Here is a 17,990-nt window from a genome sequence, read left to right on the forward strand (position 1 = left end):
GAGGATCCATATTTATCTATGAAAAGAACGGAGTAGGTCAACCACAAGTCTTAAAAATTAGAACATATCTGTGTCTGGAGACAAGCATATTCTATACACAATATGCACTCATGCTTCCATAGATGGTGCCTGGGAAAGCACATGTTTTAAAAAGTTAACAGCATTTTAAATAAAATCTTAATAATGAGCCTTTTTAGTTCTTTATCAATAACCAGTTAAAATATTACTTTCTATAAATATGTAAAGGAATTCTTGGAAAAAAGTACTGCTTTACTTCTTGACTAGTAAAGGCAAAAATTCTCCTCAGGGTGTGCAAAGGGCCAAAATTAGCTTCATCCTGTTACCACCCAATTTCCTCCCGTGTGTGAAAGGCAAAGCCTTAAGATATTCTAGCCATAAGCTTTTCTTTATTAAGCTTGCTCTAACTATACCACAACAGCTGGTTGATAAATAAAGGTTTGTGCCTTTTTAATAGCATCTACCCATAGAAACTACTTTCAGGCCACACATCTGAACAAGTATATTAGGAAAAAAATAAGGAAATGCTTCAGATGTCCACACTTATGAACCAAATAAGATAAGTTATTTAATTCTCAATCAAGCTGGCATTCAAAACCTAAAAAATACGCTCTTTACATTTTTTAACCAGATCACAACCAAAAGTTATAGTGATCTATTCTATACTAATAAAAGGCTAATATGCTAATTAGAGTGGGCGTCTTCTGGATGTCCTTCCAGATAAAGCCGCAGCAGCTGCCTGAGACTCAGGCAAGCTGTGGATGGCGGCGGCTGCCGCCGCCAGGGCCAGCCTGAGGCTCGGGCAAGCCACGGTGGCTGCGAGGGCCAAGGCTCAGAAAGCCACAACAGCCGGCAGTGGCAGCAGCAGAGGCGTGATGGGGGCATTGCCTTCCCCGCAGAGGGAGGCCAGAGGCAGCAGGAGCGAGGGGGTGATGGGGGATGCCTTCCCCTCATCGGCCAGCCTCCTCCCGCAGAGGGAGGCCAGGCTGTCAGTAGGACATCTCCTGAGGGCTCCCAGACTGTGAGAGGGGGCAGGTGGATTGAGGGGTACCCTCAATTTTCATGCACTGGGCCTCTAGTACAAATATAAAAAGAAACAAGAAGCCATAACATCATGACATTCAGAGGGGGAAAAAATCACAAAATGATGATAAAAAGAAAACTAAATACTAATTGATAACTATTTGTGTCTATGCATAAACTAATGGTAACTGCTTGACCCTACAGTAAATGCTCCAAGTAAGTAGATGACTTGAGATTTTGTTTGTTTTTTATAGTTTTGTCAGCTGTTTTTTCTTGCTATCTGCTTGCCTTCTCCCTTATAATTTGTTACAGGCCAGAAAACCATTATAACTTATTAGCATGGTATCTAAAAAATGAGTAAATAAGTATTAAAGTTCTCTCCTCTAAATAAAGAGAGTTTGGACGTTAAAGTGGACATTTATATTGTCAGCTCAGAGGCTTCTAATGCTTTCTCTTTAATTACTTGATTATGCTCCAAATAACAAAATGGTAGACAAATTCTCCATGGCAGTTAAATTCTCCAGGGAGGAAGGAAAAACAAGTTACAGAAAAGTACATATGTAGCCGTGGTTCAGTTATGTTAGTAAGCCAAAATGTGTGTGTATAGCTAAATATAAATCTATGTATACACACAGAAAGAGGTTTGGATAGGATACACACCGAACTGTTGACTTTCTTCTAAGACAGTGATGGCAAACCTATGACACGCGAACTCATTTTTTTGGTTGATTTTTCTTTGTTAAGTGGCATTTAAATATATAAAATAAATATCAAAAATATAAGTCTTTGTTTTACTGTGGTTGCAAATATCAAAAAATTTCTATATGTGACACAGCACCAGAGTTAAGTTAGGGTTTTTCAAAATGCTAACACGCCGAGCTCAAAAGGTTCACCATCACTGTTCTAAGAGGAGAGTAGGAGTTAGGGCTTGAGAGGGGGAGGGAGGTGTTAGACGACTTCTACTTTTTTTACTTTTTATGATTCTGTATTCATTATGAACATAAATCTTAATCAAAATTTGTTTTTAAAATGTTTTAAATAGCTGATTAGTGATCTTTAATAGGCTTTAATCTACCAATAAAATCAACTTCTCTCCTAATGACTAGATTTATCGACCTCATTTGTTTTATTTTATAATATAGTCAGGTGGCAGGTGAATAGCCCAGAATAAGGTGAATTCCTGAAGGAAGTTTATTGGAAATGGGATTAAGTAATTAAGATAGTCTACACATAGTTGAAAGTTGACTATTTCATAGGTTCCCAATAACAATGAGTTAAAGATGATGTATATTCAAGGTTATAAGGGCTCTCCAAACTAAATCAGAGTGAAAGGCTCATACTGCTGCTAAGACCTAACCTTCACACAGTAAGTGGAAAATTCCACTCATATGCTAAACAGCTGCTGAAAGTTTAATAACATATTAATTAGCTCACACAATCTAAAACTGTATTACTTACAATACATATAACTCCAAATGGCTTAGGCTGGCATCTGAACAAAGCTTGTAACTATTATGCATGGAATATATATATATATATATATATATATATATATATATATATATATATGGCTAATATGCAGTGTCCCCTTGGGAGTTCAACCGGGAGTTCAAACTGCTCACTATGACATATGCTGACCACCAGGGGGCGGTACGGAACGAAGGAAGTCCGAGGAAGGAAGCCCCAATTGGCCCTGATTGCCAGCCAGGCCTAGAAACCCTACCCATGCACGAATTTCGTGCACCGGGCCTCTAGTAAGATATAATTAATATTTTTCAGTTCCCCAATGTTTCTGTTTCATATTGCCTTCAAATTTCAAATCCACAAAAGTCAAAACATCAAAAAACGAAACCACAGAAGAAAAAAATGACAATGGAATACACACATATGCTACATTTAATTTTTTAAAGGTGCTTACTTACTACATTTTCTTTCCTTAAACATCTCCAGCCTTACATCACAAAGCAGCACTATAATTTCTTACACTAATGAGATTTTGTACTATTTAGCAGACTTTGGACTTTTCAGACTATTCTAGCAACACTAAACGTTTATTGCATGCAATAAAATGTCCTAATTGCAAGGCTGGTGTGTAGGAATGACAAAGCTTGCTAGCTCATCCCAATACACCTTTGTTATAATCTACTTACTATAGCTGCTGAGAATTCTACACATTAGAGATGCACAAAAGATTTAATTTTTTTGAATGACAAAAAATCTATAGTACTTGTTATTAATCCTAAAAGATAGTTCTATGCCATAAGATAATATTCTTTATGAAGGATAACTAAAATAGGCTGACAGGTCTCATCGTACTCAGCTCCCCCCACATTCAGAAGTTTATGGAAGACAGCGGTTCCCATACCTGCCCTTCAGGTTCTCAAGTTCCCTGTGATGCAACATGCTCCTCATGTGTTCGTCCATCTCCTTCAAAATTAAAGAAAGCAGATTAAAGGGGGATTGTGTTGTGGGAAAAAAAAATTCCTCTGTTCATGTTCAATCAACAATGGGGACTCAAGCTCCTAGTGTCATAAGTGTTTGTGGTTACTCTTCTCAATTCAATATTGTAAACAGTTCCTTATTAAATATTTCTTTAGCTATGTTCTATTTTCAAATAAAGGAATTTTAAAGAAAGGCCCATATAGCCAAACCGGTTTGGCTCAGTGGATAGAGCGTCGGCCTGCGGACTGAAGGGTCCCAGGTTCGATTCCGGTCAAGGGCATGTACCTTGGTTGCGGGCACATCCCCAGTAGGGGGCGTGCAGGAGGCAGCTGATCGATCTCTCTCATTGATGTTTCTAACTCTCTATCCCTCTCCCTTCTTCTCTGTAAAAAAATCAATAAAATATATATATTTAAAAAAAAAAAAAAAAGAAAGGCCCATATAGGCGGCTTTCTAAAAAGGTTAGAAAGTATATTGTTTTTAGAAGACAAAAGCTTTATGAATACATTATGTGAGCCCAGCTGGTGTGGCTCAGTGGTTGAGCGTCAACCTATGAACCAGGAGATCACAAGTTTGATTCCTGGTCAAGGCACATACCTGGGTTGTGGGCTCGATCCCCAGTGTGGGGAGTGCAGGAGGCAGCTGATCAATGATTCTCTCATCATTGATGTTTCTATCTCTCTCTCCCTCCCCCTTCCTCTCTGAAATAAATTAAAAATATATATTTTTAAAAAGAATAAATTACGTGGGTTAAATTCTATCCCAATATAAGGAATTCACTAAAGTTTTATTTTTTTAAAAACTCTGAAATCACATAACTTCTCAACTATATGACTACTTTTCTACATACTCTCTTTCCCCACCCAACTGAAAGTTTCTCAAAAGTAAGTTACAACTCATATTTATGTCTTAGCCTGGGCCTGGCATATAATTTTCAATATCTGTTAAATGAACAGATGGATATATCAATTCTAGACAGAACTTATGGATATAACAGAACTTCTCTATGATTGAGCATGAACTTTTTGATAAATACTTTTGAGCACAGCAGCTCAATCACATCTTCATCTTCACTGCCCACTGCCCCTATTTGATTTGTTTGGTTCTAAAGAAAAGTTTCAACATTTACTAGGTTCTCCCCTTTCTGTATCCATCCTTTATGGGAAGAAAATTACATCTGTGGGAAGAGTTTCCACTTTAAAATATGCACATGTATATGCACATACCTCAAAAAAGACAAAAAGCTGTAAATATCTATCCCTTTGCCATGCCAAAGTATATACAGCCAGCATGCCATAATAAGAGAATGACTTTTAGCCCTAGCCAGTTTGCCATATCAATTTTGGAGAGTTTGTTTTAGGTCTGTGAAATATGCCATTAGTATTTTAATGGGGATTGCATTAAATCTATAGATTCCTTGGGTAAGCCCTAGCTGGTTTGACTTAGTGGATAGAGCGTCAGCCTGCGGACTGAAGGGTCCCAGGTTCGATTCCACTCAAGGGTACATGCCTGGGTTGCGGGCTTGATCTCCAGTGTGGGGCATGCAGGAAACAGCCAATTGATGATTCTCTCTCATCACTGATGTTTCTCTCTCTCTCTCCCTCTCTCTTCCTCTCTGAAAGAAGAATGGCTTTTACATATACTATTAGCTGTTTTGAGTATTGCTATTAGCTGTGCCCTGTGTTTAAGTGCCTCAAACATTTTCTCACTTGAACTGCAAAACACTGCTGAGGGAGTATTATCCTATCTAATAATAGACAAAGATTGAAATTAACCGTACCTCCGCTACGCTTCCCATTGGCTAATCAGCAAGATATGCAAATTAACCACCAACAAAGATGGCGGCTGGCAGCCACACAGCTGAAGCGAGCAGGAGGCTTGCTTGCTCCAGTGATGGAGGAAGCCAAGCTTCCTCCCTGCTGCGGCCCGGCTCTGATATCCACTCTAAGCAACAAAGTTGCAATTATAAAAGCTAAACAAATCCCAGATATCTGCTTTCAGCAGGCCGTGGCCTCAGAGCTGAAGTGGCAACAAAGTTTCAATGGTGGAAGGTAAATAAATCCCAGAATAAAAAAAAAAAGAAAAAGAAAAAAACGAGGCTGGGAGCTTCAGTCGCTGGCCAGCCTGAAAGCCCTCAGCCCCTCATCCAGACTGGCCAGGCACCCCAGTGGGGACCCCCGCCCTAAAGGGGGTGTGACCAGCCTGAAAACAGCCATCAGCCCCTCATCCAGGCTGGCCAGGCACCCCAGTGGGGACCCCCACCCTGAAGGGGGTGTGACCAGCTGCAAACAGCCATCAGCCCCTCACCCAGGCTCGCCAGGCACCCAAACGGGACCCCCACCCTGATCCGGGACACCCTTCAGGGCAAACCAGCCGGCCCACACCCTATATAGTAAAAGGGTAATATGCAAACTGACCCTAACAGCAGAAAGACTGGGAATGACTGGTCACTATGACACACACTGACCACCAGGGGGCAGACGCTCAATGCAGGAGCTGCCCTCTGGTGGCCAGTGAGCTCCCACATGGGGGAGCTCTGCTCAGCCACAAGCCAGGCTGATGGCTGCCAGTACAGCGGTGGTGGTGGGAGCCTCTCCTGCCTCCTCAGCAGCACTAAGGATGTCCGACTGCAGCTTAGGTCTGCTCCCCGCTGGCAAGTGGACATCCCCCAAGGGTTGCCGGGCTGCCAGAGGGATGTCTGATTGCCAGCTTAGGCCCAAACCCCCCCTGGGGAGCAGGCCTAAGCCAGCAGGTGGTCATCCCCCGAGGGGTCCCAGACTGCGAGAGGGCACAGGCCGGGCTAAGGGATCTCCCCCATCCCCTGAGTGCACAAATTTTGTGCACCAGGCCTCTAGTCCTATATAATAAAAGCCTAACATGCAAATCGACCAAACAGCAGAATGACCTACGGAATGACCGGTCGCCGTGACACGCACTGACCACCAGGGGGCAGACACTCAACGCAGGAGCTGCCCCGAGCCTGCAGGCACCAGGCCAGCCAAGTCAGGTGCCAGCGGGGCCCCCCAATCACCCCACCAGTCGCCCCACAGATCGGCCCTGATCACCGGCCAGGCCTAGGGATCCTACCCATGCACGAATTTCGTGCTTTGGGCCTCCAGTTCATTTCCTAAAGACACAAACATGCAGAGAAGCTAATTCATTTATTCCACAAACATTTACCAAGTGCTTATTATCAAGGACAGGGCTAGGCATTAAAGGGGTAAATGTGAAAATGTTCCCATTCTTGTCTTCTCAGAGTCATAATCAAGTGGTCAAACTGAGACGCAAACCCTGACAGATCTGACACCAAAGCCAATATTTCAAATAGCATGCTACATTGTAAGTATCTAGTGCCTTGAGATTTTTCATTAGATACAGTTTATTTGTCAAAAAGTATACAACAACCTAACATTCTAGTCTTAATACAAGTTATCTACTACAGAGTGACAAAGAAGGCTGTGTTTCAAAACACTCCCTTAGCCCTAACCGGTTTAGCTCAGTGGATAGAGCATCGGCCTGCGGACTCAAGGGTCCCAGGTTTGATTCCAGTCAAGGGCATGCACCTTGGTTGTGGGCACATCCCCAATAGGGGGTGTGCAGGAGGCAGCTGATCGATGTTTCTCTCTCATCGATGTTTCTAACTCTCTATCCCTCTCCCTTCCTCTCTATAAAAAAAAATCAATAAAATATATTTTAAAAACAAACAAACAAACAAACAAAAAAACACTCCCTTAATTAGCAATTTTACTAAAGATGACCATCATTTCCTCTTACCTCTACAAATGTTTCATTTGGAGGGGACAGCTTTACATGTGACCCCTTCTAACTACAACTGATTTGCCACTAACTAGAATGGTTAGAACTGAAAACTGAGTCAAGTTAGTGGCATAATAGAGAATGAAAAATATCCATGAGCAATACACAACTGCTCAAATCCCTGTTGATTGTTCAATTTTTTCCTTGGGTTATGTTACATATGCCAAGGCCCTGGTTAGGTAGATCAGTTGGTTAGAACACTGTCCCTATGTGCCAAGGTTTTGGATTCAATCTCTGTCAGGGCACATATAAGAATAAACCAATGAATGCATAAATAAGTGAAACATAAAATTGATGTCTATGTGTCTCTCTCTCTCTCTCTCTCTCTCTCTCCTTCTCTCTCTCTCCCTTCCTCTTTTCCTCTCCACCCCCCCCCCCAAGTCAAAAAATAATTTTTTAAAGACTTACATATGCTAAATCCTCTTTTCTTGGGCTAAATTTAACTGGGTTCTGTTTCTTGCACTGAAACCATTCCTGACCAAAACTGTATTCACTGAAATAAGTTATTCTCTGATATAAAACCTAATTCTTTATTCTATTTCAATTATAAAAATGTTATCATTCAAAATTAACTTTAACGTGAGTTGATTGACTAAAACATTTCCCAAATCTTTTCCTAAATTTACATATGAAATTTTCTCCCATCTTGCTTTGAGGAATGAATGCAAACAGAAACCCAACTGAGTTCTCAAAATAACTGGTAAAGATTTCCCGGCACAGGATTAAAGTAACACATACCTGCTCAGTTACCAAGCTTCTACTTAGATCCTTTTGTATTAATCAGTATTGTGTGTTTTTTAATCCTCACCCAAGAATATGTTTTGATTTTTTTTTTTTTTTTTTTTTTGAAAGATAGGAAGGGAGAGGTTGCCTCTCGTACATGCCCTGACTGGAGGTCAAACCCACAACCTTTTGGTGCACGGGATAATACTACAACCAACTGAGCAACCAGGCCAGAGCAGTATCATGCTTTTGTTTGTTTTATTTTACACCTTTTTATTGATTTTTTAGAGAGAGAGAGAAAGAGAGAGAGAGAAAGGGAGAGGGAGAGAGAAAGAGAAACACTGATGTGAGAAACATTGATCGGTTGCCTCCTGCACACACCCCAACAGGGGAAAGAGCCCATGACCTGAGCATGTGCCTTGGGCACATGCCCTGACTGGGAATTGAACCAGTGATCTTTTGGTGCACGGGAGGACACTCAACCAAACCACCCTGGCCAGAGCAGTATTATGTTTTTTTAAAGAAGGGGAGGAAGAAGGGGGAAATTGATGGGCACACAAATCTGGAAAACAGTATATAATATTAAAAAACTTTTTTTTGCCCGGCCAGCGTGGCTCAGTGGTTGAGCATCAACCTATGAACCAGAAGGTCACAATTCGATTCCCAGTCAGGGCACATACCTGGGTTGCGGGCTTGATCCCCAGTGTGGGGTGTGCAGGAGGCAGCCAATCAATGATTCTCTCTTATCATTGATGTTTCTAGCTCTTTCTCCCTCTCCCTCTCCCTCCCTCTCTAAAATAAATAAAAATATTTTTTTAAAAAACAAAAGAACTTTTTAAATATATATTTTTTAACTGGAGAGCTTTTCAGTCTTTGATAGATAAATGAATATCAGGATACTCAGGGATGGAATAAACAGCTCATACTTAAAAGTCAACCTAAGGGGAAACCAAGATGGCGGCATAGGTAAACACCAGAGATTGCTGCCTTGCACAACCATTTCAAAAATACAACTAAAAGACAGAACGGACATCACCTAGAAGGCTGGCTGAGTGGAAATTCCACAACTAGAAGGAAAGAGAAAAGCATATGGAGACTCAGAGGAGGCGCAGTGCGGAAAATACAAAGGTGCGGAGGTACGCGCAGAGCGGGCTGGTAGCTGAGGGCGCAGTTGTCTGTTTCAATCAGGAGGGAGTCTCAGGCTCTGAGCTCCAGTTCTGGGCGAGTCTCTGGGGATCCAGACTCAAACGGGAGAAGTGGGACTGTCTGGCATCGGTTGGAACTCGAGGGCAGCTTTCTCTCCGAGGTTTGCAGCGGTTGCTGGGACACTGAGAGGCAGAGCCTCTGGGGACAGGACTGAGAGCAGCCATAACTGCTCACTCCGCCCGCCCTGTTTGATCCCACACAACCCGCCCCGCCCAAGCCCTGCACAGAGCCATTTGCCGGATAGCCTCAGGCAAACGCTAGATTAGCACCTCCCTAGAGGACAGAAGTTCTCCCACTGCAGACACAGCTGATTCTCACAGCCAGTTGGCCTGGAGGTCAAAACCCTCCCAGTGATACCTACAACAATCAAGGCTTAGCTACAACAAGACTGCACACAAAGACCACAAGGGGGTGCACCAAGAGTGTCTACCTCAGGTAACTGGGACACTTAGCACAGAAAACCACTCTATTGACACAGCGAAGCATAAAAAATGCCGAGACAAAGAAACAGGACACAAATGACAGAAATGTAGGAAAGCAGGCTGCTGGATATAGAATTCAAAACCACACTTTTGAGGTCTTTCTAGAGACTTCCGATAAACTTAATGAGATGTACAAGAAATCTAATGAGACCCTCGATGTTGTGATAAAGGACCAACTAGAAATTAAGCATACATTGACTGAAATAAAGAATATTATACAGACTCCCAACAGCAGATCAGAGGAGCGCAAGAATCAAGTCAAAGATTTGAAATGCGAAGAAGCAAAAAACACCCAACCGGAAAAGCAAAATGAAAAAAGAATCCGAAAATACGAAGATAGTGTAAGGAGCCTCTGGGACAGCTTCAAGCGTACCAACATCAGAATTATAGGGGTGCCAGAAGATGAGAGAGAGCAAGATATTGAAAACCTATTTGAAGAAATAATGACAGAAAACTTCCCCTACCTGGTGAAAGAAATAGACTTACAAGTCCAGGAAGCGCAGAGAACCCCAAACCAAAGGAATCCAAAGAGGACCACACCAAGACACATCATAATTAATATGCCAAGAGCAAAAGACAGAGAGAGAATCTTAAAAGCAGCAAGAGAAAGAAACTCAGTTACCTACAAGGGAATACCCATACGACTGTCAGCTGATTTCTCAACAGAAACGTTGCAGGCCAGAAGGGAGTGGCAAGAAATATTCAAAGTGATGAATACCAAGAACCTACAACCAAGATTACTTTATCCAGCAAAGCTATCATTCAGAATTGAAGGTCAGATAAAGAGCTTCACAGATAAGGAAAAGCTAAAGGAGTTCATCATCACCAAACCAGTATTATATGAAATGCTGAAAGGTATCCTTTAAGAAGAGGAAGAAGAAGAAAAAGGTAAAGATACAAATTATGAACAACAAATACGCATCTATCAACAAGTGAATCTAAAAATCAAGTGAATAAATAATCTGATGAACAGAATGAACTGGTGATTATAATAGAATCAGAGGCATAGAAAGGGAGTGGACTGACTATTCTTGGTGGGGAAAGGGGTGTGGGGGATGTGGGAATAGACTGGACAATAATCGTGCACCTATGGATGAGGACAGTGGGGCTGGGGTAAGGGTGGAGAATGGGGTGGGAACCGGGTGGAGGGGTGTTATGGGGGGAAAAAAGAGGACCAACTGTAATAATCTGAACAATAAAGATTTAATTTAAAAAAAAAAAAGTCAACCTAAAATTCCTTTTTCCTCCACAGTGTATTTGGAAAAAACCAGGGTTACACTACTTTGGGAAACTAGAGAGAGCACTGCTTCAACATAAGTTGTTCATGATCTATCTAAAAATAGTATCAGAGTTATTTCTTTCAATTACCTATAATGCTAATTTCTTAGACCACATTAATCTTAACACTTAAATCATGCCATTCCCTTGCTTAAAGGCCTGTAGTTGGCTTTGCCTAAGGATAATCCCAGTCCTTGATTTAACTTCATTATGATCCATATAAAAGTGTGAAGATACTAAAATATGTTTGAAACCAGAGTAGAAGACTTAAAATAACAAAATTATGAAATATCACAAGATAGGGCTACTACTCCATCAAAGTCTGAGTTCACTCCTCTGAGTGTCTATGTACCTCACGCTTTATCAATTTCCGATCCCTCCAATCTGAAAGTAGCCATAAGGGATTTTTGTTTATGGAAAATTTGTGTAAACCCTGATCTAAATTTTTTAAAACTAGAAAAGCAGTTTGTTTTGTTTTTTACTTTTGTAAAAGGCAGCAGGTATATTATTAAACACTAGAGGCCTGCTGCATGAAAATCCATGCCCTGGATGGGGTGTCCCTCAGCCTGACCTCCCCCTCACAGTCCAGGAGCCCTCAGGGGCGGGAGGCAACCCAGCGATCAGGGGAAGGCGATGCCCCATCACACCTCTGCTGTTGCCACTGCCAGCAGCGCAAGCCTCAGGCGCCCTGGTTATCTGAGTCTCAGGCGGCCCTGGGCAGCTGGGGGGCTGAGGGGACTGGGGGACTCCAGAGGCAGGCATCGCAGCAGAGCTGAGGGGACTGGGCGCCGCCAGCTTTGAGGGCATGACAGTCAATTAGCATATCCCCTCCTCACTGGCTGTGGGCACCACCATCTTTGCGACGGCATGAGGGTCAATTAGCACATTCCCTCTTTATTAGGTAGAATGATTTTGAAATCTCAACTTACTTTTCCATCACTATCAGATATCCTGTAAGGAAAAAAAATTCTTCATCCCAGCCTACTCGATGGACCATAGTCAAGCCCCTCAGTCTTGCATTCAACACTGTTTACTGTCTCCACTTAAATTACAAATTAAATTACAGTCCCACCATTACCAAGACAAAACTGTTTTAATCAGATGAGCCTTCTTACCAACTCCTAGAACTGTTATATGCCATTATACTTCTGTATCTTTGTACACGTTCTCTCACCCAAAATATCTCTTCTCTATTTATTTCAAACCATCTTACTTCCAAATATCTTTCAGAGAGCTCACAATGATCTTCCCCGTTATCTGAATTCCCAATATTAAAGAACATCTTAAAAGAATAGAGAGTCAGTGGATAGAGCGTCAGCCTGCAGACTGAAGGGTCCCAGGTTCAATTCCGGCCAAGGGCACATGCCTGGGTTGCGGGCTCAATCCCTAGTAGGGGGTGTGCAGGAGGCAGCCGATCAATGATTCTCTCTCATCATTGGTGTTTCTATCTCTCTCTCCCTCTCGTTCCTCTCTGAAATCAATAAAGAAATATATTAATAATAAAAAAAAAGAATAGAGAAAAAAATCCTCAATATTTAAGCTAGCTGCACTACTTTGAAAGCAAAGGATAAAGGCAAGAAAAAGCAAAAAGTGAGACAACTTGCAGCCAACTTCCCTAGGCACAGGGAAATTCTTTTCGTTCTCAAAAATGTCTGTTTTTCTTGGAGCAATATCCCCACCCTGTGGACATCGAGGATATTAATACCATTTCTGCTGTCCTGCACTTTTCACAAGCATAGGCAGAAATGGAATGCAGATGAACATAATGCTGTATCCTTAGTTATTCTCAGCTAATCAGAAAGTAGTACAACCTCAAATAACTTAAATGTTAAGGTATTTTCTCCATAACTATTAACTAAATTTCTCTTTATTATCTACTTTTGAGTATCCTCAGATTCTGGGTAGAGGTTTAATAAGAGTTACTGGCTTTATGAGGCAGTAATGAGAAAGAAACCAGTGGAATGAGACTATGGTTTAAAGAAGTATAAATAAGACAGCATTAGAAGCTTTTACCCATTGGGCATCCTAGAAGGGGTCAAAGGGGGAGGGGAAAAAGAGACATATGTAATACTTTCAACAATAAAGATTTTTTTTAAATAAAAGCTTTTACCCATCTATAAATTTCATATGTCGTCTCTGAAAAAATGACCAGTCATGCCCTGGCCATGTGGTTCAGTGGTAATGCATCGGCCCGTGCCCCAAAGGGTCTTGGGTTCGATTTCTGGCCAGGGACTCATACCTGGGTTGCAGGTTAATTCCCCACCCTGGTGGGGGTATGTGCATGAGGCATCCAGTCGATGTTTCTCTCTCACGTTGATGCTTCTCTCTCCCCCCCACCCCCACTTCCCTCCCTTCTACTCTCTAAAAATCAATGAGGATTAACAACAAAAAAGACCAGTCACAAAGCCTCAGATTCTCCCTCTTCTATTATTACCTTTTTTGAGCTGTACACAATGTTGCACAATATGCATTTTCGTTCTCGTACCATAGTGACCAGATCTGAAGCACTCAACGTCACACCTGCAATGAGGAAGTAACATTTAGTAACCTTTTCCCCTCTCAGATGTCTTCTTAGATTCTTCTTAGCTTGGCCAAAAATACAAGTTTTACATCTCCCTCACCTCCACCCTGTTCCTCCCCCAGTCTTCTCATCTTGGTAAATGAAAATTCCAATTTTCCAGGTACCTAGAGCAAAAACTTTGAGAATCATCCTTGGTCCCGCTTTCCCACCCCATATCCACCCTCACCAGCAAATCCTGTCAGTCCCACCTTGAAATATATCCAAAACCCAACTATTCATCACTACTTAGCATATCATCACAAGGAACTAGCCTACTGATTTGACTTCCTATTTCTACTCTTATCCTCTTACAGTCTATTCTCAAAACAGTAGCCAGAGATTCTCAGAAAGAGATTCTTTTAAAATTTAAATCAGAATTTAAATCAGATCACATAATTCCTCTGCTCAGAATTTTTCAATAGATTCCCACCTCATTCAGACAAGATCCAAAGTCCTTTGTCACGAGCTACAAAGTCTGTTTCTCACTTTCTCTCTGACTCCATGCCCTGCCACTCTCCCTCTATCCCTCCACGCTATTCCTTGCTCACTCCAGTGATTCTCCTACCCTAAGGCTTCTTCTGTATCTCCTGTTCTCTCTGCATGAAACATTCTTCCCCAAGATGTCGTTATGGTCCTCATGGCTCACTCTCTCATGCAGCCTCATCAAGGAGGCCTTCCCTGCCCTCCTACAGAATACTTTCTAACCCTCATTTGCACTGTTCCCCTATTAACCGGCTTAATCCTTTAACAGCACTGTGGTAGACTGTTTCCATAGATGGCCACAGCCATATCTTCCACCCCATGTACTCTTTTGCAATGTGATCTTGTTATCCCCACCTATCAAAAGGTTGAGTCCAGCCCTAGCCAATTTGGCTCAGTAGACAGAGCATCAGCCTGTGGACTGAAGGGTCCCAGGTTCGATTTCGGTCAAGGGCATGTACCTTGCTTGCGGGCTCAATCCCCAGTTGGGGGCATGCAGGAGGCAGCTGGTCAATGTTTCTCTCTCATTGATGTTTCTAACTATCTCTCTCCCTTCCTCTCTGTAAAAATCAATAATTAATATATATATATATATATATATAAATCCTGGGCAAGGATTAACAATAATAAAAATGTGACTTTCTGGCACAAACAATAGCAGTCCTTGTGGAGTTTTTACATATTTACCCAATTGAAAACTAAGCATAGTGGAAAGCCCGCAGGTGCCTAGCAACCTGGATAAACAATTGTAGGGTGGGACCTCACCCCCAGGGTGACTTTTCCTCCCCTAACATATAGCTAGTGGTGAGGTTTGACCTCCAGACCTTTCCTCCCTAGAGATCAGTGGTTCTCAACCTTCCTAATGCTGTGACCCTTTAATACAGTTCCTCATGTTGTGGTGACCCCCAATTTCATTGTTACAAATTGAACATAATTAAAGCATAGTGATTAATCACAAAAACAATATGTAACTATATATGTGTTTTCCGATGGTCTTAGGTGACCCCTGTGAAAGGGTTGTTTGACCCCCAGGTTGAGAACCGCTGCTAGAGATAACATCTATGCCTCAGTTGTATTTCAGCTCCAGGCCCAGAAAAGCAAAAAAAAACAAAAACCAGCCTCAGGAGGACCAGCTGCATGGAATAATGACCTGGTGCTGGCCAATCAGCGGAGACCACAACTCAGAAAGGACACATCTAGAAAGCTCCTGAATATTCTATTGAGAGTTTCCCCTGGGATTCCCCACCACACAACTCAGATCTCCAAGTGCTTGAGGTTACATCATACAAGTCAAGTAACTGTATAAAATTCAACTGCTGTCCTCACTTTAACCACCTTACCTTTTACATATACCCACTCTAAAATCTTTCAAATTTTCTCCAAGTAATTATGAGAAATATCTATGATATTCCTGTCATAATAGCCTAAAAATCCTGTAATTAAGTGCCTTTTCTTAACATCCTAATTACTATTCTGTCAATACAAGTACCATTCCAATAGTAAAAACCATATTATTGATTTTTCCCCTTCAGAATCCCATACTTAGATGCTAAGTACTGACAGATTTCTGTTTTTCATTTCTGTTACCTATTCTTCAGTGTGATAAACCTGCATGACCTTACATCTGTTCTTCTCCCTTCAGCCATTGCTCTACTCACTGCCCTGACTCTTGCTGCTAATATATAAATAAGTTCTAAAACTAAGCAGTATATCAGAATCGCCCACATAATTTATTAATAAAAAGAAATAAATACAGTTGTGCAAACAGAGTAGAGCTATTGCATTAGAATCTCCAGAGACTCCATTTTGTACTTTGTTATGCTCTGCCCATCCTTAACAGGAGGAGTTCCTCAAAAGTGACTTAAATTGGTCAGCAAGACAGCCTTCCAAATAACCACTATCTCGTAACACTGTAATCCATCTCAAACATCAATATCAGGATATTTCTCGGCTGAGTGGCTCAGTTGGTTGGAGCATCGTCCTGTATACCAAAAGGTTGTGGGTTCGATTCCCAACTAGGATGCTTACAGGAGGCAATCAATCAATGTTTCTCACAAGGATGTCTTTCTCCTTCCCTCCCTCAAATCAATACATATCCTCAGGTGAGGATTTTAAAAAAGGAGAATATTTCTCCAACTATTTATTATGTAACTCAAGGCTGGAAAACACTGTTTAGTGTCAAAGAACTTTATTTGCAACATTGTTACATTATCCAATTTTACTGTTTAAACAACTTGTGAAATAAGCAAGAACAGGCTGTTTGATAGTAGGTATGTCTAATCTCCTTGGCCTTACTATGAGAAAGGAATCTGTCTTTTCATATACCTCTAGCATTCATTACAACAAACCCAGTAGTACTTAAGATATTTGAACTTTGACATAAAGCTAACTCAGATTTCATATGACAATAATCCTATATAATAAAAGCCTAATATGCTAAGTGTCCAACCATTCAACCAGTCACTATGACGTGCACTAACCATCAGAGGGCAGACGCTCTGACTGGTAGGTTAGCTTGCTGCTGGGATCTGGCTCCAGACTATGCAAGATGGGCCAGACACATCCTGGAGCCCTCCCGCGGTCCCTCCCCGGCCCCAATCGTGCACGGTGGGGTCCCTCGGCCTGGCCTGTGCCCTCTCGCAATTCAGGACCCCTTGGAGGATGTCGGAGAGCCGGTTTCACCCCGACCCCTGCAGCCCAGGCCAAGGGACCCCACCAGTGCATGAATCTGTGCACCAGGTCTCAAGTACTATAAAACAATGAAGGAAAACGTAAAAATTGAGTTCTTAAGGGGGGGTGGGGGGGTACTCAGATTAGATTCCGTTTTTTGAATTCCACAGATAACTCTCTATGCCTCCACCTTAACCCTGACAGAACACTACTGGGTTTCTGGTAAGCAAGACAGGTCAACAGAGACAGTGTTCAGTGACAGAACAAGTTTTGCCATTACCCATAGGCTGCCCAAAAGGTTATAAAACAAAAATCTGACTGGCATTTCTGAGTAGTCCTCAGTTTGCTAAATGGGCCTCCAAGAAAGTTTCAAAGCTCCTAGCTAAGTTGACAAAGAGGTCAGGAAGTATTTCAGGGCACATCAACATATAACTGCAACTTTCAAAGGCTTATTCTGGATAAGAGTCCTAGTGCTAAGTCTAAATTCTGGCTGGCTCCTGTTTCCCAAAGCAAGTGATTGGTGGTTTCCTGCATTCATAAGCATTTTACTCACTAGCCTTACTTTTTATATTATCTGCCCTAAACCACATTTAGCAGGAGTATATGCAGCAACCACTCTTTATTAGTAAGCATAGGGCTAAAACAAAGATAGGAAGTTAAAGCTGTGACTCAGGAAAAGACATTAGAAGTTGAGCCCCAAGCTGAAGCTGTTCGTATTGCCCATCACCAGGCAAGGAAATGGACAGGGCAGACCATAATTCAGAATTAGAACTACTAAGGTTCCAATTCCTTACTTAATTCTGAAACTTGGAAAGTATTATATCCCAAAGGGAAAAATAACAACAACAACAAAAACTGGGATAACACCAATCAAAACAAAATAATTAAAATTGCCCTAACTGGTTTGGCTCTGTGGATAGAGCATCCGGCTGCAGAATGAAGGGTGCCAGGTTCAATTCCGGTCAAGGGCATGTGCCTTGGTTGCGGGCACATTCCCAGTAGTGGGTGTGCAGGAGACAGCTGATCGATGTTTCTCTCTCATCGATGTTTCTAACTCTCTATCCCTCTCCCTTCCTGTGAAAATCAATAAAATATATTTAAAAATATATATATTAGCAAAAGTTATCATTATAGCCCTAGCTGGTTTGGCTCAATGAATAGAGTGTCAGCCTGAAGGGTCCCAGGTTCGATTCTGGTCAAGGGCACATGCCCGGGTCGCGGCTTGATCCCCATAAGGGGTGCGCAGGAGGCAGCCAATGATTCTCTCTCATCACTGATGTTTCTATCTCTCT

The 17,990-nt window shown here is 41.9% G+C and overlaps 1 protein-coding gene across 12 annotated transcripts in view; it reads right to left on the bottom strand.

Moving 5' to 3' along the window:
• Nucleotides 1-17,990, bottom strand: part of ZNF106 (zinc finger protein 106) — a 59,676-nt gene that overhangs the window by 37,417 nt on the left and 4,269 nt on the right. For 8 of the 12 annotated variants that reach the window (XR_004966026.1, XM_036298854.1, XM_036298808.1 and 5 more), the window contains exons 2-3: nucleotides 13,423-13,508; nucleotides 3,407-3,468 (exon numbers count right to left, since the gene is read on the bottom strand). The exons of 1 other annotated variant lie outside the window; for it this stretch is intronic. Coding sequence is in view for 9 of the 11 variants with exons in the window: in XM_036298854.1 (XP_036154747.1) it covers nucleotides 3,407-3,468; nucleotides 13,423-13,476 (116 nt within the window). In the remaining 2 variants the exon portion in view is untranslated. Of the gene's footprint in view, nucleotides 1-3,406; nucleotides 3,469-13,422; nucleotides 13,509-17,990 lie in introns of those variants that run through there. 3 more of the 12 variants (XM_036298863.1, XM_036298800.1, XM_036298872.1) reach the window with 2 other exon arrangements.

This window comes from Myotis myotis, unplaced genomic scaffold (genome assembly GCF_014108235.1).
Source record: "Myotis myotis isolate mMyoMyo1 unplaced genomic scaffold, mMyoMyo1.p scaffold_m19_p_1, whole genome shotgun sequence".
In the NCBI taxonomy this organism is placed as follows: domain Eukaryota; kingdom Metazoa; phylum Chordata; class Mammalia; order Chiroptera; family Vespertilionidae; genus Myotis; species Myotis myotis.